Source organism: Triticum urartu, chromosome 2A (assembly GCF_056163025.1).
Source record: "Triticum urartu cultivar PI428250 chromosome 2A, HENAU_Tu73, whole genome shotgun sequence".
NCBI lineage: Eukaryota > Viridiplantae > Streptophyta > Magnoliopsida > Poales > Poaceae > Triticum > Triticum urartu.
The window spans coordinates 170096369-170123263 of NC_141874.1; the positions used below are offsets into that span (position 1 = coordinate 170096369).

General features: G+C 42.5%; 1 protein-coding gene across 1 annotated transcript; it reads right to left on the bottom strand.

The window, feature by feature from the left end:
* Positions 1–247: 247 nt before the first annotated feature.
* LOC125541331 (uncharacterized) lies at positions 248–2125 on the bottom strand. Its single transcript, XM_048704774.2, has one exon. The coding sequence runs from the start codon at positions 1130–1132 to the stop codon at positions 518–520; it is 615 nt and encodes a 204-aa protein (XP_048560731.1). The 5' UTR covers positions 1133–2125; the 3' UTR covers positions 248–517.
* Between the last annotated feature and the right edge of the window lie 24770 nt (positions 2126–26895).

Here is a 26895-nt window from a genome sequence, read left to right on the forward strand (position 1 = left end):
TAGCATTGCTGTGTCATACAAAAAGGATTCAAAGGTAGGAATCCACAAAAAAAATCTATGCAGTTTCAATCCTAGAAATTCTTTTGCATGATGATTCAGTCATACTCCCTCTATAAACTAATATAAGAGTGTTTAGATAACTAAAGTAGTGATCTAAACGCTCTTATATTAGTTTACCGAGGGAGTACAAACCAAGCAAGCCAGATAGGATAATTTCATAACGATTTTAATCCTTATAAATGGCACATCTTATATGAAGATCTTTCGAATAAACAAGGACCCTTAGACACAGCGAAATGACTAGTTGGATACATGGCATTTTACCATCCACTATCTGAAAATCAAATGAGCATTGTTGTTTGTGAAGCCAGAAACGGAGTGAAGATAGAACTATGACGACATTGAAATGAACTGAAACCGGGAACATCGAAATGCATCATATTTTATTTTGCGTTCCCTAACGAGCTCGGCGATCACTTGGTGAAGTGCAATGAGAATATGAAATAAGCACTACTGCCTAGACCGGGATCCCGCCGCCAAGCTGCGTTTCAAAGAAGTCGATGGCGTCCCCGTCTTGCAGCTTGAAATACGCCGGCGTGCGCGCGCCGCGCAGCCGAATGTTTTCGAACCAGAAGGAGCCGGTGCCTCTGACGACGTCCCCCGCCTCGTCGTAGTACGCATCCATGACGATCTGCAGCTCGGCGTTCATCCTGATGGTGCGGCGGACCAGGCGCTGCTCCTGGTCCACCACCTTGAGCGTGACGAACCGGAGATCCGCCGCCAACGGCGACGCCATGTTCCGCTCGGCTTTCGGGAGCGCGCTTGTCCCGCCGCCGCCCAGCAGCTCGGTGAAGAAGTCCACCTCGTCGCCGTCCTCCATCTGGAGCTCCGCAGGCGTCTGCCATCCGCGGAGCCGGCCGCCGTCGTAGAGGAAGCGCCCCGTGCCGGGCTGGACCGCCGGCACGCTGGCGTAGTAGAAGTCCATGAGGTTCTGCAGCTGCTCGGTCCGACGCATGGTGCGGTAGACGGTGTGGCCGTCGGTGTTCCGCACCTTGAGCGTCACGTGCACGCCGGGCTTGATCACCGGCTTCCGGTCCTCCCCCTCCTCGCCGTCCACGTCCTGCCTCGACATGCCTACGGTGGATCGAGCGATGTGCTTGTGTTGGCTTCTGCTTTGGTTTGGCCTGGAGGCGATCTGCGCGCTGCTTATAAAATGGCCATGGTTTAATTAACCCGGGAATTCGTATCGGCGCTGGACCTTTCGATTGCCGCACCACAGTAACTCCATGCGGGGATCTTGAACGATCAAACTCTGCGCAGGGATCGAAGCGACCAGGCATTTGTTCTTTTTCAACTACTACTACACTACCGAGTAAATGGCATAAAATCACCACTTTGAGGTTTAGATTTGCGAAAAACGCTAGGATACAGTTTCTTTGCAAAAAACACTATATCTTGTGTAATTGTTTTGCAAAAATCACTGATCATGGATTTGGCTCGGTTAAGTGCGTTTATGATAGATGGGGCCTTTTTTTTCTGATGTGGCATAACGTTTTGCCAAAAAGAGCCCTAAATGGGTCAAAAAGCAAAAACACCTCCAACATCCTTTCCCCGTACCGCCCAGGCCCTTCCCCCGTCTCCCTGGACAAACCGTTCGTCAGCCTCGCTCCCGCAGCGTTCTTCAAACTCGGTGGCGTCGGTCACCACCACGCACCCGCCGCTGCCGCCGGTCGACTGCGCACGCCATGCCGGCCTCGAGACTAGGCGGGTAAGGGCCCACCTCGAGCCAGCCCCGGCGCTCCCCGCTCCATTCCACCACGGTGGTGGTGCCCTCGATGCACCACATGCGGCCGTGCACCACCACGTGAGCCGCCGACGCTGGTGCGCGCACATGCTCCAGGCGCCGCCACCTTCGGCGAGGGATGCCGCGCAGTCGCCACGATTTGGCCCCCACCGTCGCCACCTCGTCCGGATCCGGCGAGGGATGCCGCGCCGCCGCCCCGATTTGACCTCCCGCACGAGTAGATGCCCAGCGTGGGCTGCCGGATCCCGTGCCGCGGCCCCGATTTGGCCTCTAGCGCGAGGAGCCGCCCAACGTTGGCTGCCGGATCCGGCGAGGGGTGCCGCCCCCTCCCCCCGATTTGGCCTCCTGCGCAAGGAGGAGCCCGGCGCCGGCTGCGTTGACCGCCCCAACCTGTGGCGAGGGTGCACATGGGCTGATAACATTTTTTCTTTTTGATTTAGGGGTGTCTATGTAAAATGTATGGATTAGTTTGTAAAATTATATTAAAATTGACCTGTCGCGAAATGTTATGCCACATAGGCGAAAAAGGCCTCATCTATCATAAACACGCTTAACCAAGCCAAATCCGCTTATCAGTGATTTTTGCAAAACAATTACGCAAGATGTGATGTTTTCTGCAGAGAAATTGTATCCTAGTGTTTTTTGCAAACCTAACCCTTAAAATGATGGTTTTATACAATTTACTCTATACTACTCAAAGAAAAGGTTAAATGAAAGTGCTGTTGAAAAAAGACGTACATACTGTCAGAACAAATTATACTTCCCCCTATCCTTTCTTTTCTACCAAGCTTTTAACTTTTTTGATTAAAACTAGAAAGTGGCTCTAGTTGGAAGCTAAAAAAAGTGGCTCTTGTTGGAAGCTAAAAAAGTGGCTCTTGTTGGAGATTTTGAAAATGGTTCTTTCGATGTTTTTTTTGACTAAATTTGCCATTGTTGCTCTAAACCTTAAAGAAAATGATGCCGGGCCAAATTAGCCTTAGCAATCGGTCTTTTTTGATTCATAATTGAGAGTTTATATTCTATGCTATAACTATTATGATTCTGGAATATGCGATTGATGTCTGCTACGCAACTTTATTCTTGTAGACACGTGTTGGGCCTCCAAGCGCAGAGTTTTGTAGGACAGTAGCAATTTCCCTCAAGTGGATGACCTAAAATTTATCAATCCGTGAGAGGTGTAGGATGAAGATGGTCTCTCTCAAATGACCCTGCAACCAAATGCAAGAAATCTCTTGTGTCCCCAACACACCCAATACAATGGAAAATTGTATAGGTGCACTAGTTCGGCGAAGAGATGATGATAAAAGTGTAATATTGATGGTAGAAATATATTTTTATAATCTAAATAAATAAAAACAGCAAGGTAGCAAATAGTAAACGGGCACAAAAACGGTATTGCAATGCTTAAAAATGAAGCCTAGGATCTGTACTTTCACTAGTGCAACCTCTCAATAGTGCTAACATAGTTGGATCATATGATTATCCCTCAAAGTGCAATAAAGAATCACTCCCGAGTTTTATTAGCGGAGAACAAAAGATAGAAATTGTTTGTAGCGTACGAAACCACCTCAAAGCTATTTTTTCCGTTCGATCTATTCAAGAGTTTGTACTAAAATAACAAAAAACTATTATTTCCGTTCGATCTATCCTAGAGTTCGTACTAAAATAACGCCAAAGCAAATTCATATTCATAATACTCAATCCAACACAAAGAACTACAAGGAGACCCCAAAGTTTCTATCGGAGAAAAGATAATAAAAACATGCATCAACCCCTATGCATAGATTCACCGCGGGAATCCCCGAGTTGAATGCCAAAACACATATCAAGTGAATCAATATGATACCCCATTGTCAACTCAAGTATTCATACCGCAAGACATACATCATGTGTTCTCATATCTGAATATTCAATCCGACAAGACAAAACTTCAAAGGGTAAAGATTCAATTCATCCTAACAAGAGTATAGAGGGGAGAAACATCATATGATCCGACTATATTAACAAAGCCCATGATAGAGATCACGAGAGAGAGAGAGAGATTAAACACATAGCTACTGGTACAAACCCTCAGCCCCGAGGGTGGACTACTCCCTCCTCATTGTTGTAGCCACCGGGATGATGAAGATGGCCACCGGAGATGATTCCCCCCTCCGGCAGGGTGCCAGAACGGATCTAGATTGGTTTTGAGTGGCTACGGAGCCTTGCGGCGGCGGACTTCTGATCTAGGTTAACCTTGAGGAGTTTCGAAATATTTGGGAATTTATAGTGCAAAGAAGGGGTACGGGAGGCCACCGAGGTGGGCACAACCCACCTGGGCGCGCCAGGGGGCCCTGGCGCGCCCTAGTGGGTTGTGCCCCCCTCGGAGGACCCCCCAGGTGCTGCTCTGGCCCATCGGGAGTCTTCTGGTCCATAAAAATTCATAAAAAGTTTCGCGGTGTTTGGACTCCGTTTGATATTGATTTTCTGCGATGTAAAAAATAAGCAAAAAAACAGCAACTGGCACTGGGCACTGGGTCAATAGGTTAGTCCCAAAAAATGATATAAAGTTGATATAAAATGATTGTAAAACATCCAAGAATGATAAAATAACAGCATGAATACTTCATAAATTATAGATACGTTGGAGACGTATCAGCGATTCAGTGAAAAATTCATATGCACGTGTGGAATGATAAACGGTAAAATAAGATTCTTAGTCTCGCCTCTAAGACTAGCTCAAGTTTTGTTGGTGGTCATGTTTTTGGATCTTAGGATATCGTTAAGTGTAATGATAGTCATTGAGAGCATGACGTTAGAAGAGCGATCATATTGAATCAACCCAAACTTGTTTGATATACTCTGCGATAATATCATCAGTAGTCAATTGTTATAACATGGAGTGTTAACGTGTGTTTAGTTCCTTAGACCATGAGAGCATTGTAGTCACTTCTTACCGTACGATGAACTTTGGGGGTTGCTCAAATGTCATCAGGTTCATCAGAAAGTTTGGCAAGTGACTAGATAACTCGAGGGTGGGATTTGCTCCTCTGACGATGGAGAGATATCCTTAGGGCCCTCTCGTTGTGACGTCATTCATCATCGTCTGGCCAGACACAGGTGACCATGTCACGGGGATGCTGGAATGATAACCAACAAGTATAGGGGATCAGTTGTAGCCTCTTTCGATAAGTAAGAGTATCGAACCCAACGAGGATCTAAAGGTAGAACAAATATTCACTCAAGTTCTATCGACCACCGATACAACTCTACACACGCTTTACGTTCGCTTTACCTAGAACAAGTATATGAAACTAGAAGTACTTTGTAGGTGTTGTAGGCTAGGTTTGCAAGATAATAAAGAACATGTAAATATAGACTAGGGGTTGTTTAAATAAAGACACAACTAAGTTAGTTTTAGTAGAGATCTTTTTGTCACAATAAAGCTATTTGTCCCTAGGCAATCGATAACTAGACCGGTAATCATTATTGCAATTTTATATGAGGGAGAGGCATACGCTAACATACTTTCTCTTCTTGGATCATATGCATTTATGATTGGAACTCTAGCAAGCATACGCAACTACTAAAGATCATTAAGGTAAAACCCAACCATAGCATTAAAGTATATCAAGTCCTCTTTATTCCCATACGCCATGACCCACTTATCCGTGTTTGTGATTCTATCACTCATGAAACACAGACAATAAGCAAACCATGAACATATTGCAAACCCTACAACGGGGATCCCTCACGCTTGCGCGACATGGCGAGAACCATAGGACAACACCAATAATAAAACATGCAACTCAAACCAATCACAATCATCAATGAACCCATAGGACAAAATGGATCTACTCAAACATCATAGGATAGCCATACATCATTGGGAAATAATATATAGCATTGAGCACCATGTTTAAGTAGAGATTACAACGGGGAGAAGAGGTGTTACACCGATGCATAGAGGGGGAGAGAGTTGGTGATGACGGTGGTGAAGTTGTTGGTGTAGATCGCGGTCATGATGATGGCCTCGGCGGTGTTCTGGCGCCATCGGGAGAGAGGGGGAGAGATCCCCCTTCTCCTTCTTCTTTCTTGACCTTCCCCCTAGATGGGAGAAGGGTTCCCCTTTGGTCCTTGGCTTCCATGGCGGCGGAGGGGCGGGAGACCCTCCGAGATTGGATCTCTCTCTCTCTCTCTCTCTCTCTCTCTCTCTCTCTCTCTCTCTCTCTTTCTCTTTCCTTCTGTTTCTGCGCTCCCAGATTCTGACCTTTCACCATTTTTAAATTCCCGGAGATCCGTCACTCCGATTGGGCTGAAATTTTAACATGATTTTTATCCGGATATTAGCTTTCTTGTGCCACAAGAAGGGCACCAACCGCCTTACGGAGTGACTAATGACCCACAAGTATAGGGGATCAATTGTAGCTCTTTTCGATAAGTAAGAGTGTCGAACCCAACGAGGAGCAGAAGGAAATGACAAGTAGTTTCCAGTAAGGTAATGTCTGCAAGTGCTGAAATTGTAAGTAGTAGAGTAGTTTGGTAGCAAGATAATTTGTAATGAGCAAGTAACGATAATAGTAACAAAAGTGCAGCAAGGTAGCCCAATCCTTTTGAGGCTAAGGACAGGCCAAAACGGTCTCTTATGATAAGCAAAGCGTTCTTGAGGGTACACGGGAATTTCATCTAGTCACTTCCATCATGTTGGTTTAATTCGTGTTCGCTACTTTGATAATTTGATATGTGGGTGGACCGGTGCTTAGGTGCTGTTCTTACTTGAACAAACTTCCTACTTATGATTAACCCTCCCGCAAGCATCCGCAACTATGAGAAAAGTATTAAGAATAAATTCTAACCATAGCATTAAACTTTTCGATCCAATCGGTCCCTTACGAAATAGCGCATGGTTTAAGCTTCTGTCACTCTCACAACCCATCATCTAATTGCTACTCCACAATGAATTCCCTTAGGCCCAAATATGGTGAAGTGTCATGCAGTCGATGTTCACATGACACCACTAAGGGAATCACAACATACATACTATCACAATATCGAACACATATCAAATTCACATGATTACTTGCAACATGATTTCTCCCGTGACCTCAAGAACAAAGGTAAATACTCACAAATAATAATCATGCTCAAGATCAGAGGGGTATTAAATAGCATATTGGATCTGAACATATAATCTTCCACCAAATAAACCATATAGTAATCAACACTACTAGTCACCCACAAGTACCAATCTATAGTTCCGGTAACAAGATTGAACACAAGAGATGAACCAGGGTTTGAGAGGAGATGGTGTTGTTGAATATGTTGATGGATATTGCCTTCCCCAAGATGGGAGAGTTGTTGGTGATGATGATGACGATGATTTCCCCCTCCGGGAGGGAAGTTCCCCCTGGCGGAATCGCTCCGCCGGAGGGCAAAAGTGCTCCTGCCCAAGTTCCGCCTCGAGGTGGCAGCGTTTCGTCCTGAAAGTCCTCCTCCTATTTTTTCTAGGTCAAAAAGACTTATATACCAAAATATGGGCACCGGAGGTGGGCCGAGGAGACCACAACCCCCCAGGGCGCGCTAGGGGGCCCTGGCGCGCCCAGGTGGGTTGTGCCCACCTGGTGCCCCCCTATGATAGTTATTTGCTCCAATAATTCTTATATATTCCATAAAAAATCCCCGTGAAGTTTCAAATTGCTTGGAGTTGTGTAGAATAGGTAGCCTGACGTAGCTTTTTCAGGTCCAGATTTCCAGCTGCCGGAATTCTCCCTCTTGGTGTGTACCTTGCAAATTATGAGAGAAAAGGCATGAGAATTACTCCAAGAAGCATTATTATGGATAAAAACATTATAAATATCAGTAAGAAAACATGATGCAAAATTGACGTATCAGTGGCCACAAGGACAAGGGGCGCGCCCTACCCCCTGGGGCACACCCTCCGTCCTTGTGGGCTCCTCAGGCATTGTCTCGCGTTGATTATTTTTCCCAAAAATCACATATATTCCAAAAATAATCTGTGTAAGTTTTTATCCCGTTTGGACTCCGTCTGATATGAATTTTCTGCGAAACAAAAAACATGCAACAAACAAGAACTGACACTAGGCACTGGATCAATATGTTAGTCCCTAAAAATAGTATAAAAAGTTGCCAAAAGTATATGAAAGTTGTAGAATATTGGAATGGAACAATCAAAAATTATATATACGACAGAGACATATCAGCATCCCCAAGCTTAATTCCTTCTTGTCCTCGAGTAGGTAAATGATAAAGAAAGATAATTTTTGATGTGGAATGCTACCTAGCATAATCTTGATCATATAATCTAATCATGGCATGAATATTAAGACATGAGTGATTCAAAGCAATAGTCCATCACTTGACATTAAGACAACAATACTTCAAGCATACTAATAAAGCAATCATGTCTTCTCAAAATAACATGGCCAAAGAAAGTTATCCCTACAAAATCATATACTTTGGCTATGCTCCATCTTCAGCACACAAAATATTCAAATCATGCACAACCCCTATGACAAGCCAAGCAATTGTTTCATACTTTTGATGTTCTCAAACCTTTTCAACTTTCGCGCAATACATGAGCATGAGCCATGGACATAACACTATAGGTGGAATAGAAGGTGGTTGTGGAGAAGACAAAAAGAAGGAGATAATCTCACATCAACTAGGCGTATAAATGGGCTATGGAGATGCCCATCAATAGATATCAATGTGAGTGAGTAGGGATTGCCATGCAACGGATGCACTAGATCTATAAGTTTATGAAAGCTCAAAAAGAAACTAAGTGGATGTGCATCCAACTTGCTTGCTCATGAAGACCTAGGGCAATTTGAGGAAGCCCATCGTTGGAATATACAAGCCAAGTTCTATAATGAAAGACTCCCACTAGTATATGAAAGTGATAACTCAAGAGACTCTCTATAATGAAGATCATGGTGCTACTTTGAAGTACAAGTGTGGTAAAAGGATAGTAGCATTGCCCCTTATCTCTTTTTCTCTCATTTTTTTGTTTTTTTGGCCTTTCCTTTTTTTAATTTCCTCACATGGGACAATGCTCTAATAATGAAGATCATCACACTTCTATTTACTTTACAACTCAATACTTAGAACAAAATATGACTCTATATGAATGCCTTCGGCAGTGTACCGGGATGTGCAATGAATCAAGAGCGACATGTATGAAATAATTATGAACGGTGGCTTTGCCACGAATACTATGTCAACTACATGATCATGCAAAGCAATATGACAATGATGGAATGTGTCATAATAAAATGGAACGGTGGAAAGTTGCATGGCAATATATCTCGGAATGGCTATGGAAATGCCATAATAGGTAGGTATGGTGGCTGTTTTGAGGAATGTATATGGTGGGTGTATGGTACCGGCGAAAGTTGCGCGGTACTAGAGAGGCTAGCAATGGTGGAAGGGTGAGAGTGCGTATAATCCATGGACTCAACATTAGTCATAAAGAACTCACATACTTATTGCAAAAATCTATTAGTCATTGAAGCAAAGTACTACGCGCATGCTCCTATGGGGATAGATTGGTAGGAAAAGACCATCGCTCGTCCCCGACAGCCACTCATAAGGAAGACAATCAATAAATACCTCATGCTCCAACTTCGTTACATAACGGTTCACCATACGTGCATGCTACATGAATCACAAACTTCAAAACAAGTATTTATACAATCCAAAATTACCCACTAGCATGACTCTAATATCACCATCTTTATATCACAAAACTATTGCAAGGAATCAAACATATCATATTCAGTGATCTACAAGTTTTATGTAGGACTTTATGACTAACCATGTGAATGACCAATTCCTGTCAACTATCTAAATAGATATAAGTGAAGCAAGAGAGTTTAATTCTTTCTACAAAAGTTATGCCCACACTCTAACAAATATAAGTGAAGCAGAAGAGCATTCTACAAATGGCGGTTTTCTATGTGTAGAGAAACAGGCAATCCAAACTTCAAATGATATAAGTAAAGCACATGAAGCATTCTATAAAGCCATACTCAAAAGATATAAGTGAAGTGCAAAGAGCATTCTATAAATCAACCAAGGAATATCTCATACCAGCATGGTGCATTATTAAATGAAAAATAAAAAGCACACGACGCTCCAAGATTTACACATATCATGTGACGAATAAAAATATAGCTCAAGTAAAATTACCGATGATCGTTAGAAGAAAGAAGGGATGCCTTCCAGGGCATCCCAAAGCTTAGTTGCTTGGGAGTCCTTGAATATTACCTTGGGGTGCCTCGGGCATCCCTAAGCTTGAGCTCTTGCCACTCCTTATTCCTTCATTCATCGTGATCTTACCCAAAACTTGAAAACTTCAATCACACAAAACTTAACCAAACTCTCGTGAGATCCGTTAGTATAATAAAACAGATCACCACTTCAAGTATTGTTGCAAACTCATTCATATTTTATTTTTGCATTGTAGCTACTGTATTATAACTTCTCTATGGCTTATACCATCGATAAAATCGATAGTTTCATCAAAACTAGCAACACAATGCATCAAAAATAGAATATGTCTTAACCAGGACAGTCTGTAGTAATATGAACATCAAACATACTTATGTAACTCCAAAAATTCTGAAACAATTAGGACAAAAAAAAATTATAGAAGTATTGTGCGAAAACTTTCAGAAGCATTTGACTTTCCAGTAAAAAGTGTAAAATCACGCACTACAACCAAAGTCTCTGTTTGTGCACCGCACATGCCAAACAAGCAATCTAATCATCCTAAAGGCAAATCCTGGCACATTATTTTTATAATACAATGGATTTATACAAGGGGATAATTATTTTTGTTTAAAATTTTCTGTAATCAAGGTTCGCAAAGTTTCCATGGGCATGAACAAAGTTCAAGTCTAGATCCCATTTGAACAATGCTCGTCTTTCTCACTTTCACTTTTCTTTTTGACAAAGTTTTAGGTTCCCCTCTTCATTTTTTGTTTTAAAACTATTTAAAATCACTCAATAGAAATAAATGACTGTCTAAAACTTCCAGATTGTCTCTCTGGCAACGCTTCTTTAAAGCCATTAAGCTAGGCATAAAGTGCTCAAGTAATGGATCCACCAGGATCCCAAGGTATATCAAAGCCAATTTAAATTAGCAATCATTTGGCATTTAGTAATGAGGACAAAGAAACATATTGAAGGAAATATGCCCCAGAGGCAATGATAAAGTTGTTATTTATATTTCCTTATATCATGATAAATGTTTATTATTCATGCTAGAATTGTATTAACCGGAAACTTAGTACATGTGTGAATGCATAGACAAACAAAGTGTCCCTAGTATGCCTCTACTTGACTAGCTCTTTAATCAAAGATGGTTAAGTTTCCTAACCATAGACATGTGTTATCATTTGATGAATGGGATCACATCATTAGAGAATGATGTGATGGACAAGACCCATCCGTTAGCTTAGCACTATGATCGTTTAGTTTATTGCTATTGCTTTCTTCATGACTTATACATGTTCCTCGTACTATGAGATTATGCAACTCCCGAATACCGAAGGAACACCTTGTGTGCTATCAAACGTCACAACATAACTGGGTGATTATAAAGATGCTCTACAGGTGTCTCCGATGGTGTTTGTTGAGTTGGCATAGATCGAGATTAGGATTTGTCACTCCATGTATCAGAGAGGTATCTCTGGGCCCTCTTGGTAATGCACATCACTATGAGCCTTGCAAGCAATGTGACTAATGAGTTAGTCACGGGATGATGCATTATGGAACGAGTAAAGAGACTTGCCGATAACGAGATTGAACTAGGTATGATGATACCGACGATCGAATCTCGGGCAAGTAACATACCGATGACAAAGGGAACAACGTATGTTGTTATGCGGTTTGACCGATAAAGATCTTCGTAGAATATGTTGGAACCAATATGAGCATCTAGGTTCCGCTATTGGTTATTGACCGGAGATGTGTCTCGGTCATGTCTACATAGTTCTCAAACCCATAGGGGCCGCACGCTTAACGTTCGATGATGATTTGTATTATGAGTTATGTGATTTGATGTACCAAAGTTTGTTCCGAGTCCTGGATGAGATCAAGGACATAACGAGGAGTCTCGAAATGGCCGAGAGGTGAAGATTCATATTTTGAAAGGTTGCATTTGGACATCGGAATGGTTCCGAGTGGTTCGGGCATTTTTCCGGAGTACCGGGAGGTTATCGGAACCCCCGGGAGAAGTTATGGGCCTTATGGTCCATAAGAGGGAAGAACACCAGCCCACAAGGGGTTGGTGTGCCCCCCTTGGGCAAGAGGCCGATTAGGACTAGGAGAAGGGGGTCGACCTCCCCTTTCCTTCTCCTTCTCCCTCCCCCCTGTCCTACTCCGTGTGGGAGGTGGAATCCTACTAGGACTAGGGAGTTCTAGTAGGACTCCACACTTTGGAGCCCCCTAGGGCCGGCTGTTGGGTAACGTAGTAATTTCAAAAAAATTCCTACGCACACGCAAGATCATGGTGATGCATAGCAACGAGAGGGGAGAGTGTTGTCTACGTACCCTCGTAGACCGATAGCGGAAGCGTCATGACAACGCGGTTGATGTAGTCGTACGTCTTCACGGCCCGACCGATCAAGCACCGAAACTATGGAACCTCCGAGTTCTAGCACACGTTCAGCTCGATGACGATCCCTGGACTCCGATCCAGCAAAGTGTCGGGGAAGAGTTCCGTCAGCACGACGGCGTGGTAACGATCTTGATGTTCTACCGTCGCAGGGCTTCGCCTAAGCATCGCTACAATATTATCGAGGATTATGGTGGAGGGGGGCACCGCACACGGCTAAGAGAACGATCACGAATATCAACTTGTGTGTCTAGAGGTGCCCCCCTGCCCCCGTATATAAAGGAGAAAGGGGGAGGGGCGGCCGGCCAGGAGGAGGCGCGCCAGGGAGGAGTCCTACTCCTACCGGGAGTAGGACTCCCTCCTTTTCCTTGTCCAACTAGGAGAGGGGGAAGGAAGGGCGAGAGGAGAGGAAGGAAAGGGGGGGTGCCGCCCCCTCCTTGTCCAATTCGGACTAGAGGGGGAGGGGCGCGCGGCCTGCCCTGGCCGCCCCTCCTGTTCTCCCCTTTGGGCCCATGAGGCCCATTAACCCCCCCCGGGGGGGGGGGGTTCCGGTAACCCCCCGGCACTCCGGTTTTATCCGAAACTTCTCCGAAACACTTCCGGTGTCCGAATATAGCCGTCCAATATATCAATCTTTATGTCTCGACCATTTCGAGACTCCTCGTCATGTCCGTGATCACATCCGGGACTCCGAACAATCTTCGGTACATCAAAATATATAAACTCATAATGAAACTGTCATCGTAACGTTAAGCGTGTGGACCCTACGGGTTCGAGAACAATGTAGACATGACCGAGACACGTCTCCAGTCAATAACCAATAGAGGAACCTGTATGCTCATATTGGCTCCTACATATTCTACAAAGATCTTTATCGGTCAGACCGCATAACAACCTACGTTGTTCCCTTTGTCATCGGTATGTTACTTGCCCGAGATTCGATCGTCGGTATCTCAATACCTAGTTCAATCTCGTTACCGGCAAGTCTCTTTACTCGTTTCATAATACATCATCTCGCAACTAACTCATTAGTTGCAATGCTTGCAAGGCTTATGTGATGTGCATTACCGAGAGGGCCCAGAGATACCTCTCCGACAATTAGAGTGACAAATCCTAATCTCGAAATACGCCAACCCAACATGTACCTTTGGAGACACCTGTAGAGCTCCTTTATAATCACCCAGTTACGTTGTGACGTTTGGTAGCACACAAAGTGTTCCTCCGGCAAACGGGAGTTGCATAATCTCATAGTCATAGGAACATGTATAAGTCATGAAGAAAGCAATAGCAACATACTAAACGATCGGGTGCTAAGCTAATGGAATGGGTCATGTCAATCACATCATTCTCCTAATGATGTGATCCCATTAATCAAATGACAACACATGGCTATGGTTAGGAAACATAACCATCTTCGATTAACGAGCTAGTCAAGTAGAGGCATACTAGTGACGTTTAGTTTGTCTATGTATTCACACAAGTATTATGTTTCCGGTTAATACAAAGCATGAATAATAAACATTTATCATGATATAAGGAAATAAAATAATAACTTTATTATTGCATCTAGGGCATATTTCCTTCACCGGCTACCTCTCCCTCTCCCTCCTTTATATACGGAGGCAGGGGGTACCCCAAAGACACACAAGTTGATCTTTTAGCCGTGTGCGGTGCCCCCTTCCACAGTTACACACCTCAGTCATATTGTTGTAGTGCTTCGGCGAAGCCCTGTATCGGTAACTTCATCATCATCGTCACCACGCCATCGTGCTGACGGAACTCTCCCTCGACCTCAACTGGATCAAGAGTTTGAGGGACGTCATCAAGCTGAACATGTGCTGATCGCGGAGGTACCGTGCATTTGGTACTTGGATCGGTTGGATTGGGAAGACGTTCGACTACATCAACCGTGTTACTAGACGCTTCCTCTTTCGGTCTATGAGGGTACGTAGACATACACTCCCCTCTCGTTGCTATGCATCTCCTAGATAGATCTTGCGTGATCGTAGGATTTTTTTTGAAATACTGCATTCCCCAACAGTGGCATCCGAGCCAGGTCTATGCGTAGATGTTATATGCACAAGTAGAACACAAAGAGTTGTGGGCGATAATAGTCATACTGCTTACCAGCATGTCATACTTTTATTCGGCGGTATTGTTGGATGAAGCGGCCTAGACCGACATTACATGACTGCGTTCATGAGACTGGTTCTACCGCCGTGCTTCGCATACAGGTGGCTAGTGGGTGTCTGTTTCTCCAGCTTTAGTTGAATCGAGTTTGACTACGCCCGGTCCTTGTTGAAGGTTAAAACAACACACTTGACAAAAAATCGTTGTGGTTTTGATGCGTAGGTAAGAATGGTTCTTGCTAGAAGCCCGTAGCAGCCACGTAAAACTTGCAACAACAAAGTAGAGGACGTCTAACTTGTTTTTGCAGGGCATGTTGTGATGTGATATGGCCAAGACATGATGAGATATAAATTATTGTATGAGATGATCATGTTTTGTTAAAGTTATCGGCAACTGGCAGGAGCCTTATGGTTGTCTCTTTATTGCATAAGATGCAAGCGCCATATAATTGCTTTACTTTATCGCTATGCGATAGCAATAGTTGCAAAAGCAATAATTGGCGAGACGACCATGTGATGACACATTGATAAAGATCAAGATGATGGAGATCATGATGGTACTTTGGAGATGGAGATCAAAGGCACAAGATGATGATGGCCATATCATGTCACATATTTTGATTGCATGTGATGTTTATCTTTTATGCATCTTATTTTGCTTAGTACAACGGTAGCATTATGAGATGATCCCTTACTAAATTTCAAGGTACAAGTGTTCCCCCTGAGTATGCACCGTTGCTACAGTTTGTCATGCCGAGACACCACGTGATGATCGGGTGTGATAAGCTCTACGTTCACATACAACGGGTGCAAGCCAGTTTTGCATGTGCAGAATACTCGGGTTAAACTTGACGAGCCTAGCACATGCAGATATGGCCTCGGAACGCAGAGACCGAAAGGTCAAACGTGAATCATATAGTAGATATGATCAACATAGTGATGTTCACTGTTGGAAGCTACTCCATCTCACGTGATGATCGGACATGCATGGTTTAGTTGATATGGATCACGTGATCATTTAGATGACTAGAGGGATGTCTATCTAAGTGGGAGTTCTTAAGTAATATGATTAATTGAAATTAAATTTATCATGAACTAAGTCCTGATAGTATTTGCATATCTATGTTGTAGATCAATTGCTCGCGTATAGCTTCCCCGTTTTATTTATGATATGTTCCTAGAGAAAACTAAGTTGAAAGTTGATAGTAGCAATGATGCAGACTAGGTCCGTGATCTGAGGATTATCCTCATTGCTGCACATAAGAATTATGTCCTTGATGCACCGCTTGGTGAAAGAACTATTGCAGTAGCAAATGCAGATGTTATGAATGTTTGACAATCTCGGTATGATGACTACTTGATAGTTTAGTGCACCATGCTTTACGGCTTAGAACCGGGACTTCAAAAATGTTTTGAAACACCATGGAGCATAGGAGATGTTCCAAGAGTTGAAATTGGTATTTCAGACTCATGCACGAGTCGAGAGGTATGAGACCTCTAACAAGTATGTTTTCCTACAAGATGGAGGAGAATATCTCAAACAGTGAGCATGTGCTCAGAATGTCTGAGTACTACAATCACTTGAATCAAGTGGGACTTAATCTTCCAGATAAGATAGTGATTGACAGAGTTCTCTAATCACAATCACCAAGTTACTGGAACTTTGTGATGAACTATAATATGCAAGGATGACGAAACGATTCCCCGAGCTCTTCGCGATGCTGAAATCGGCGAAGGTAGAAATCAGGAAAAGCGTCAAGTGCTGATGGTTGAAAAGACCAGTAGTTTCAAGTAAAAGGGAATGGGAAAGAAAGGGAACTTCAAGAAGAATGAAAAGTTAGGTTCCACTCCCATGAAGAAGCCCAAAGCTAGACCCAAGCCTGAAACTGAGTGCTTCTACTACAAAGGAAATGGTCACTGGAAGTGGAACTGCCCCAAATACTTGGCGGATAAGAATGATGGCAAAGTGAACAAAAGTATATATGATATAAATGTTATTGATGTGTACTTTACTAGTATTCATAGTAGCCCCTGGGTATTTGATACTGGTTCAATTGCTATGATTAGTAACTTGAAACAGGAGTTATAAAATGAACAGAGACTAGTTGAGGGCAAGGTGACGATGTGTGTTGGAAGTGATTCCAAGGTTGATAAGATCACCATCGCATACTCCCTTTACCTTCGGGATTAGTGTTGAACCTAAAATAAATGTTATTTGGTGTTTGCGTTGAGCATAATATGATTGGATCATGTTTATTGCAATACAGTTATTCATTTAAGTCAAAGAATAATTGTTATTCTGTTTACATGAATAAAGCCTTCTATGGTCATACACCCAAGGTGAATGGTTTATTGAATCTCGATTGTAGTGATACACATATTCATAATATTGAAGCCAAAAGATGCAAGGTTAATAATGATAGTGCAACTTATTTCTGGCACTACTGTTTAGGTCATATTGGTGTAAAGCGCATGAAGAAACTCCATGCTGGTGGGCTTTTGGAATCAGTTGATGCTTGCGAACCATGCCTCATGGGCAAGATGACTAAGACTCCGTTCTGCGGAACAATGAAGCGAGCAACAGACTTATCAGAAATAATACATACTGATGTATGCAATCCAATGAGTGTTGAGGCTCGCTGCGGGTATCGTTATTTTCTGACCTGCATAGATGATTTGAGAAGATATGAGTATATCTACTTAATAAATCACAAGTCTGAAATGTTTGAAAAGTTCAAAGAATTTCAAAGTGAAGTGGAGAATCACTGTAACAAGAAAATAAAGTTTCTATGATCTGATCATGGAGACGAAATATTTGAGTTACGAGTTTGGCCTTCAGTTGAAACAATGTCGAATAGTTTCGCAACTCACGCCACCTGGAACACCACAGCGTAATGGTGTGTCCGAACGTCGTAACCATACTTTATTAGATATGGTGCGATCTATGATGTCTCTTACCGATTTACCACTATCGTTTTGGTGTTATGCATTAGAGACAACTGCATTCATGTTAAATAGGGCAGCATCTAAAAACCTATTGAGATGACACCGTATGAACTTTGGTTTAGCAAGAAACCTAAGCTGTCGTTTCTTAAAGTTTGGGGTTGCGATGCTTATGTGAAAAAGTTTCAGCCTGATAAGCTCAAACCCAAATTGGAGAAGTGCGTCTTCATAGGATACCAAAATAAACTGTTGGGTACACCTTCTATCACAGATCCGAAGGCAAGTTCTTTGTTGCTAAGAGCGGATCCTTTCTAGAGGAGTTTCTCTCAAAAGAAGTGAGTGGAAGGAAAGTAGAACTTGATGAGTTAGTTGTACCTTCTCCCGAATTGGAAAGTAGTTCATCACAGAAACCAGTTCCAGTGATTCCTACCGAAATTAGTTAGGAAGCTAATGATGATGATCATGAAACTTCAAATCAAGTTACTACCAAACCTCGTAGGTCAACCAGAGTACGATCCGCACCAGAGTGGTATGGTAATCCTGTTTTGGAGGTCATGTTACTTGACCATGACGAACCTACGAACTATGAGGAAGTGATGATGAGCCCAGATTCCTTGAAATGGCTTGAGGCCATGAAATCTGAGATGGGATCCATGTATGAGAACAAAGTGTGGACTTTAGTTGACTTGCCCGATGATCGACAAGCCATAGAGAATAAATGGATCTTCAAGAAGAAGACTGACGCTGACGGTAATATTACTGTCTATAAAGCTCGACTTGTTGCAAAAGGTTTTCGACAAGTTCAAGGAGTTGACTACGATGAGACCTTCTCACCCGTAGTGATGCTTAAGTCTGTCCAAATCATGTTAGCAATTGCCGCATTTCATGATTATTAAATTTGGCAAATGGATGTCAAAACTACATTCCTTAATGTATATCTTAAAGAAGAGTTGTATATTATGCAACCAGAAGGTTTTGTCAATCCTAAAGATGCTAACAAAGTGTGCAAGATCCAGCGATCCATTTATGGACTGGTGCAAGCATCTCAGAGTTGGAATATACGCTTTGATGAGCTGATCAAAGCACATAGTTTTATACAGACTTGCGGTGAAGCCTGTATTTATAAGAAAGTGAGTGGGAGCACTACAACCTTTCTGATAAGTATATGTGAATGCCATATTATTGATCGGAAATGATGTAGAATTTTCTGGAAATCATAAAGGAGTGTTTGAAAGGAGTTTTTAAAGGAAGACCTTGGTAAAGCTGCTTACATATTGAGCAAGACGCTTGATAAGGTTTTTCAATGAGTACATACCTTGACAAGATTTTGAAGGAGTTCAAAATGGATCAGTCAAAGAAGGAGTTCTTGCTTGTGTTACAAGGTGCGAAGTTGAGTAAAGACTCAAAACTCGACCATGACAGAAAATAGAAAGAGAATGAAAAGCCATTCCCTATGCCTCAGTCATAGGTTCTATAAATTATGCTATGCTCTGTACCAGACCTATTGTATACCTTAGCATGATTTTGGCAAGGGAGTACAATAGTGATCTAGGAGTAGATCACTGGACAATGGTCAAAATTATCCTTAGAGGACTAAGGAAATATTTCTCGGTTATGGAGGTGATAAAAGAGTTCATCGTAAAGAGTTACGTCGATGGAAGCCTTTTGACACCGTTCTAGATGAATCTAAGTCTCGATCTAGATACATATTGAAAGTGTGAGCAATTAGCTAGAGTAGCTCCGTGCAGAGTATTGTAGACATGGAAATTTTCAAAATACATATGAATCTGAATGTTGCAGACCCGAAGGCTAAACTTCTCTCACAAGCAAAACATGATCACTCTATGGGTGTTAATCACACTACAAAAAAATACACTTCTGTGATGATACGTGTTTGACACAGTAGGTCACGTTTTCTGTCATGCATGTACATCCATGACAAATTTATGACAGAATCAAGATAGTCATACTCGTGCTGTCGTAAAAGTGTTCCATGACATTACCAAAATTATCATCATGGAAGTGTCCACTTCCATGGCGATAAATCGCGCGTCATGGAAGTGCTTTCGTCAAGGGTGACTGACACGTGGCATCCATTGTAACGGGTCACCGTTAAGCTATCTGGTCCGGTTTTGGATCCGATAACCTGCTAACAGCCTGAACCAATGAGGATTTTCCACGTGTAAAATTCTCATTGGCTGGAGAAAACACGTGTTGGCTCACCATTGGGACAGATGTCATCCATTCATTGTACAGGAGGCGCCTATGATACGCCGACATGTGGCACGGCCCAACAGAGGCCCATTCAAGTGAAAAGGCCGGCCCGTGTGACTTGGTCAAAAGGTAACGGGCCGGCCCATGCAAATCCTGTTAACGGCCTGTTTGTATATAGCCCATTTACGGCCCGCTAACTCATGGCCCGTTACAACCTATCTGAATTAAGCCCAGTAGCTTCATCTGGGCCGTCCAATATGATTCCAGCCTGTTGTAACTTTCGGCCCATGTATGGCCCATGATGTCTTTCGGCCCCTACGAGGCCATTTGTAACACTTGGCCCATTAACGGCCCGTGGTGAATCCGGCCCGTGATGAACAACGTACCCCTTTATACCCATTAACGACCCATTATTCCATTGGGCCGTTTCCAGTCCGTGTTATCTTTCGGCCTTCTCAGGGCCCATTTAATCTTGGGCTCATTTCCAGCATTCGGTTACTTATGGCCCGTCATTGGCCTTTTCTGCTTGTGGGCCAAATTCAGCCCGCGGTTACAATCGGCCCGTTTGTGGCCAGTTAATCCGTTGGTGCGTTTTCATAACGTCATCAAATACAACCAATTAATGACGACATGTTATTGTCGGCCCATGAACGAACGATTCCAAATCTAGCCCATTTACGGCCCATAATGTGGTCTGTTATTGGCCCATGTTTGGCCTATCGATCATGCGACATGTAGAAGGCCCATTGATGCTATGGCCCGTAGAAGGCCCATTGATGCTACGACCCTAAGAAGGCCCATTCTTTCTACGGCCCTAAGAAGGCCCATTGTTTCTATGGCCCGTAGGAGGTGTTGGGGAACGTAGTAATTTTAAAAAATTTCCTACGCACACGCAGGATCATGGTGATGCATAGCAATGAGAGGGGAGAATGTTGTCTACATTACCCTCGTAGACCGTTCGCGGAAGCATTATATCAACGTGGTTGATGTAGTTGTACGTCTTCACGATCCGACCGATCCAAGTACCGAAAGCACGGCACCTCCGAGTTCTGCACACGTTTGGCTCGGTGACGTCCTCACCTTCTCGATCCAGCAAGAGGGGCGAAGTAGTAGATGAGTTCCGGCATCACGAAAGCGTGGTGACGGTGTTGGTGAAGAACAATCTTCGCAGGGCTTCGCCTAAGCACTACGAAAACTATGATGGAGGATAAACTAGAGGGGACGGGGTTGCTGGCACATGGCTTTGTGTTTCTTGATGTGTCTTGGGTGCTAGCCCTGCCCCTCTATTTATATGTTGAGCCTTGGGGTCGAAACTTGGAGTAAAAGCCTCCACAAAGTCGGTTTCACCCGAAAGGCAAGAGTCCTTCTCGGACTCGAGGGCCAGACGCCAGGGTTCCCGACGTCTGGACCCAGACACCAGGGACCCTGGCGTCTGGCCCCTGGACTCTGCAAAACTTCCATTTGCGCTTTGCAAAAACCTTGTGGGCTTTCCCCTTTGGCCCAAATAAAGTGTTCTCGTACCCAAACATTTTGGGAAACATCCGGAACCCCTTCCGGTGAATTCCGGAACCCTTATGGTGACCAAACACTATTATCCCATATATCAAACTTTATCTTCGGACCATTCCGGAGTTCCTCGTCATGTCCGTGATCTCATCCCGGACTCCGAACAACATTCGGTCACCAACATACATAACTCATATAGTACTATATCGTCAACGAACGTTAAGCGTGCGGACCCTACGGGTTCGAGAACTATGTAGACATGACCGAGACACCTCTCTGGTCAATAACCAATAGCGGGACCTGGATGCCCATATTGGCTCCTACATATTCTACGAAGATCTTTATCGGCCAGACCGCATAACAACATATGTTGTTCCCTTTGTCATCGGTATGTTACTTGCCCGAGATTCGATCATCGGTATCTCAATACCTAGTTCAATCTCGTTACCGGCAAGTCTCTTTACTCATTCTATAATACACCACCCCGCAACTAACTCATTAGTTGCAATGCTTGCAAGGCTTATAGTGATGTGCATTACCGAGTGGGCCCAAAGATACCTCTCCGACAATCAGAGTGACAAATCCTAATCTCGAAATACGCCAACCCAACAAGTACCTTCGGAGACACCTGTAGAGCACCTTTATAATCACCCAGTTACGTTGTGACGTTTGGTGGCACACAAAGTGTTCCTCTGGTAAACGGGAGTTGCATAATCTCATAGTCATAGGAACATGTATAAGTCATGAAGAAAGCCATAGCAACAAACTAAACGATCAAGTGCTAAGCTAACGAAATGGGTCAAGTCAATCACATCATTCTCCTAATGATGTGATACCATTAATCAAATGACAACTCATGTCTATGGTTAGGAAACATAACCATCTTTGATCAACGAGCTAGTCAAGTAGAGGCATACCAGTGACACTCTGTTTGTCTATGTATTCACACATGTATTATGTTTCCGGTTAATACAATTCTAGCATGAATAATAAACATTTATCATGATATAAGGAAATAAATAATAACTTTATTATTGCCTCTGGGGCATATTTACTTCATTCTCCCACTTGCACTAGAGTCAATAATCTAGTTCACATCGCCATGTGATTTAATACCAATAGTTCACATCACCATGTGATTAACACCCATAGTTCACATCGACATGCGATAAACACCCAAAGGGTTTACTAGAGTCAATAATCTAGTTCACATCGCTATGTGATTAACACCCAAAGAGTACTAAGGTGTGATTATGTTTTGCTTGTGAGAGAAGTTTAGTCAACGGGTCTGCCATATTCAGATCCATAAGTATTTTGCAAATTTCTATGTCAACAATGCTCTGCATGGAGCTACTCTAGCTAATTGCTCCCACTTTCAATATGTATCCATATTGGGATTTAGAGTCATCTGGATCAGTGTCAAAATTTGCATCGACGTAACCCTTTACGACGAACCTTTTTGTCACCTCCATAATCGAGAAACATATCCTTATTCCACTAAGGATAATTTTGACCGCTGTCTAGTGATCTACTCCTAGATCACTATTGTACTCCCTTGCCAAAATCAGTGTAGGGTATACAATAGATCTGGTACACAGCATGGCATATTTTATAGAACCTATGGCCAAGGTATAGGGAATGACTTTCATTCTCTTTCTATCTTCTGCCGTGGTCGGGCTTTGAGTCTTACTCAGTTTCACACCTTGTAACACAGGCAAGTACTCTTTCTTTGACTGTTCCATTTTGAACTACTTCAAAATCTTGTCAAGGTATGTACTCATTGAAAAACTTATCAAGCGTCTTGATCTATCTCTATAGATCTTGATGCTCAATATGTAAGCAGCTTCATCGAGGTCTTTCTTTGAAAAAAATCCTTTCAAACACTCCTTTATGCTTTGCAGAATAATTCTACATTATCTCCGATCAACAATATGTCATTCACATATACTTATCAGAAATGCTGTAGTGCTCCTACTCACTTTCTTGTAAATACAGGGTTCACCGCAAGTCTGTATAAAACTATATGCTTTGATCAACTTATCAAAGCGTATATTCCAACTCTGAGATGCTTGCACCAGTCCATAGATGGATCGCTGGAGCTTGCATATTTTGTTAGCACCTTTAGGATTGACAAAACTTTCTTGTTGCATCATATACAACTCTTCTTTAATAAATCCATTAAGGAATGTTGTTTTGTTTATCCATTTGCCAGATTTCATAAAATGTGGCAATTGCTAACATCATTCGGACAGACTTAAGCATAGATGCGAGTGAGAAACTCTCATCGTAGTCAACACCTTGAACTTGTCGAAAACCTTTTGCGACAATTCTAGCTTTGTAGATAGTAACAGTACTATCAGCATCCGTCTTCCTCTTGAAGATCCATTTAATTTCAATGGCTCGCCGATCTTTTGGGCAAGTCAATTAAATTCCATACTTTGTTCTTATACATGGATCTCATCTTAGATTTCACGGCCTCAAGCCATTTTGTGGAATCTGGGCTCATCATCGCTTCCTCATAGTTTGTAGGTTCATGGTCAAGTAACATGACCTCTAGAACAGGATTACCGTACCACTCTGGTGTGGATCTCACTCCGGTTTACCTACGAGGTTCAGTAGTAACTTGATCTGAAGTTACATGATCATCATCATTAGCTTCCTCACTAATTAGTGTAGTAGTCACAGGAACAGATTTCTGTGATGAACTACTTTCCAATAAGGGAGCGGGTACAGTTACCTCATCAAGTTCTACTTTCCTCCCACTCACTTCTTTCGAGAGAAACTCCTTCTCTAGAAAGGATCCATTCTCAGCAATGAATATCTTGCCTTCGGATCTATGATAGAAGGTGTACCCAACATTTTTGTTTTGGGTATCCTATGAAGATGCACTTCTCTGATTTGGGTTTGAGCTTGTCAGGTTGAAACTTTTTCACATAAGCATTGCAACCTCAAACTTTAAGAAACAATAGCTTAGGTTTCTTGCCAAACCATAGTTCATACGGTGTCGTCTCAACAGATTTAGATGGTGCCCAATTTAACGTGAATGCAGCTGTCTCTAATGCATAACCCCAAATCAATAGTGGTAAATTGGTAAGAGACATCTGATGACCCACAAGTATAGGGGATCTATCATAGTCCTTTCGATAAGTAAGAGTGTCGAACCCAATGAGGAGCAGAAGGAAATGATAAACGGTTTTCAGCAAGGAATTCTCTGCAAGTACTAAAATAAGTGGTAACAAATAGTTTTGTGATGAGATAATTTGTAACGAGCAACAAGTAACAAAAGTAAATAAAGTGCAGCAAGGTGGCCCAATCCTTTTTGTAGCAAAGGACAAGCCTGGACAAACTCTTATATAAGGAAAAGCGCTCCCGAGGACACATGGGAATATCGTCAAGCTAGTTTTCATCACGTTCATATGATTCGCGTTCGGTGCTTTGATAATTTGACATGTGGGAGGACTGGTGCTTGGGTGCTGTTCTTACTTGAACAAGAATCCCACTTATGATTAACCTCTATTGCAAGCATCCGCAACTACAACAAAAGTATTAAGGTAAACCTAACCATAGCATGAAACATATGGATCCAAATCAGCCCCTTACGAAGCAACGCATAAACTAGGGTTTAAGCTTCTGTCACTCTAGCAACCCATCATCTACTTATTACTTCCCAATGCCTTCCTCTAGGGCCAAATAATGGTGAAGTGTTATGTAGTCGACGTTCACATATCACCCCTAGAGGCTAGACAACATACATCTTATCAAAATATCGAACGAATACCAAGCACAGGTCTAGGTTTATCTGTATCATGGGGTTTAGCAATTCTATCAGTTTCATCACAGAAATAAATAACATGCCCATCTATATTATCAGACAAGAGATATTTAACAACAGCAATATTAGGTTCAACTTTAACTTGCTCAGGAGGTGTATATGTTTTAATATTGCTTTTACGAACCACAGTTGAAGCTTTAGCATGATCCTTTATCCTAATAGGGAAAGGTGGTTTCTCAACATAACAAGTAGGAACAATAGGATCATTATAAGTGACAGTCTCTTCTTCAACTTTAATAGGTGCAGCTACTTTTACTTCTATGGGAGGATTATATTTAAACCACTTTTCCTTAGGGAGATCAACATAAGTAGCAAAAGATTCACAAAAAGAAGCTACTATCTCAGAATCAAGTCCATATTTAGTGCTAAACTTACGGAAAATATCGATATCCATAAAAGATTTAACACAATCAAACTTAGGTGTCATACCTGACTCCTTACCATTATCGAGGTCCCAATCTTCAGAGTTGCGTTTAATTCTATCCAATAAATCCCATCTAAATCCAATAGTCTTCATCATAAAAGAGCCAGCACAAGAAGTATCGAGCATGGTGCGATTATTTTCAGAAAGCCGAGCATAAATTTTTTGAAGAATTGTTTCTCTTGAAAGCTCATGATTGGGGCATGAATATAACATTGATTTAAGCCTCCCCCAAGCTTGAGCGATGCTGTCTCCTTCGCGAGGCCAAAAAAAATATATATAATTGCGATCACGATGAACAAGATGCATAGGGTAATACTTTTGACGGAATTCCAATTTCAATCTTCTATAGTTCCATGATCTCGTATCATCACATAGCCTATACCGTACCAATGCGTCTCCCTTCAAAGATAAAGGGAAGACCTTCTTCTTAGCAACATCATCGGGTATACCTGCAAGCTTAAATAATCCACAAACTTCATCCACATATATTAGGTGTTCATCAGGATGCTTTCTTCCATCTCCTGTAAAAGGATTAGCTAGCAGTTTTTCTATCATACGCGAAGGATACTCATAAGGAATTTCATTTTCATATTCATTTTCAATACGTTCAGTAGGTTGAGGAGCAACTCTTTGCTCTACTGGTCAGGGTGAAGATACCCCGAACAAGCCCCTTAGAGGATTACTTTCCATAGTAACAAGTGACAGTAAATTTTAGCACACTATATAAATTTTTCCTTACCGAATTCCACCTACCAAAGGTGCTTCAATCCCTGGAAATGGCGCCAGAAAAGAGTCTTGATGACCCACAAGTATAGGGGATCTATCGTAGTCCTTTCGATAAGTAAGAGTGTCGAACCGAACGAGGAGCAGAAGGAAATGATAAACGGTTTTCAGCAAGGTATTCTCTGCAGGTACTGAAATAAGTGGTAACAAATAGTTTTGTGATGAGATAATTTGTAATGAGCAACAAGTAAAAAAAGTAAATAAAGTGCAGCAAGATGTCCCAATCCTTTTTATAGCAAAGGACAAGCCTGGACAAACTCTTATATAAGGAAAAGCGCTCCCGATGACACATGGGAATATCGTCAAGCCAGTTTTCATTACGTTCATATGATTCGTGTTCGGTACTTTGATAATTTGACATGTGGGTGGACCGGTGCTTGGGTGCTGTTCTTACTTGAACAAGCATCCCACTTATGATTAACCTCTATTGCAAGCATCCGCAACTACAACAAAAGTATTAAGGTAAACCTAACCATAGCATGAAACATATGGATCCAAATCAGTCCCTTATGAAGCAACACATAAACTAGGGTTTAAGCTTCTGTCACTCTAGCAACCCATCATCTACTTATTACTTCCCAATGCCTTCCTCTAGGCCCAAATAATGGTGAAGTGTTATGTAGTCGACGTTCACATAACACC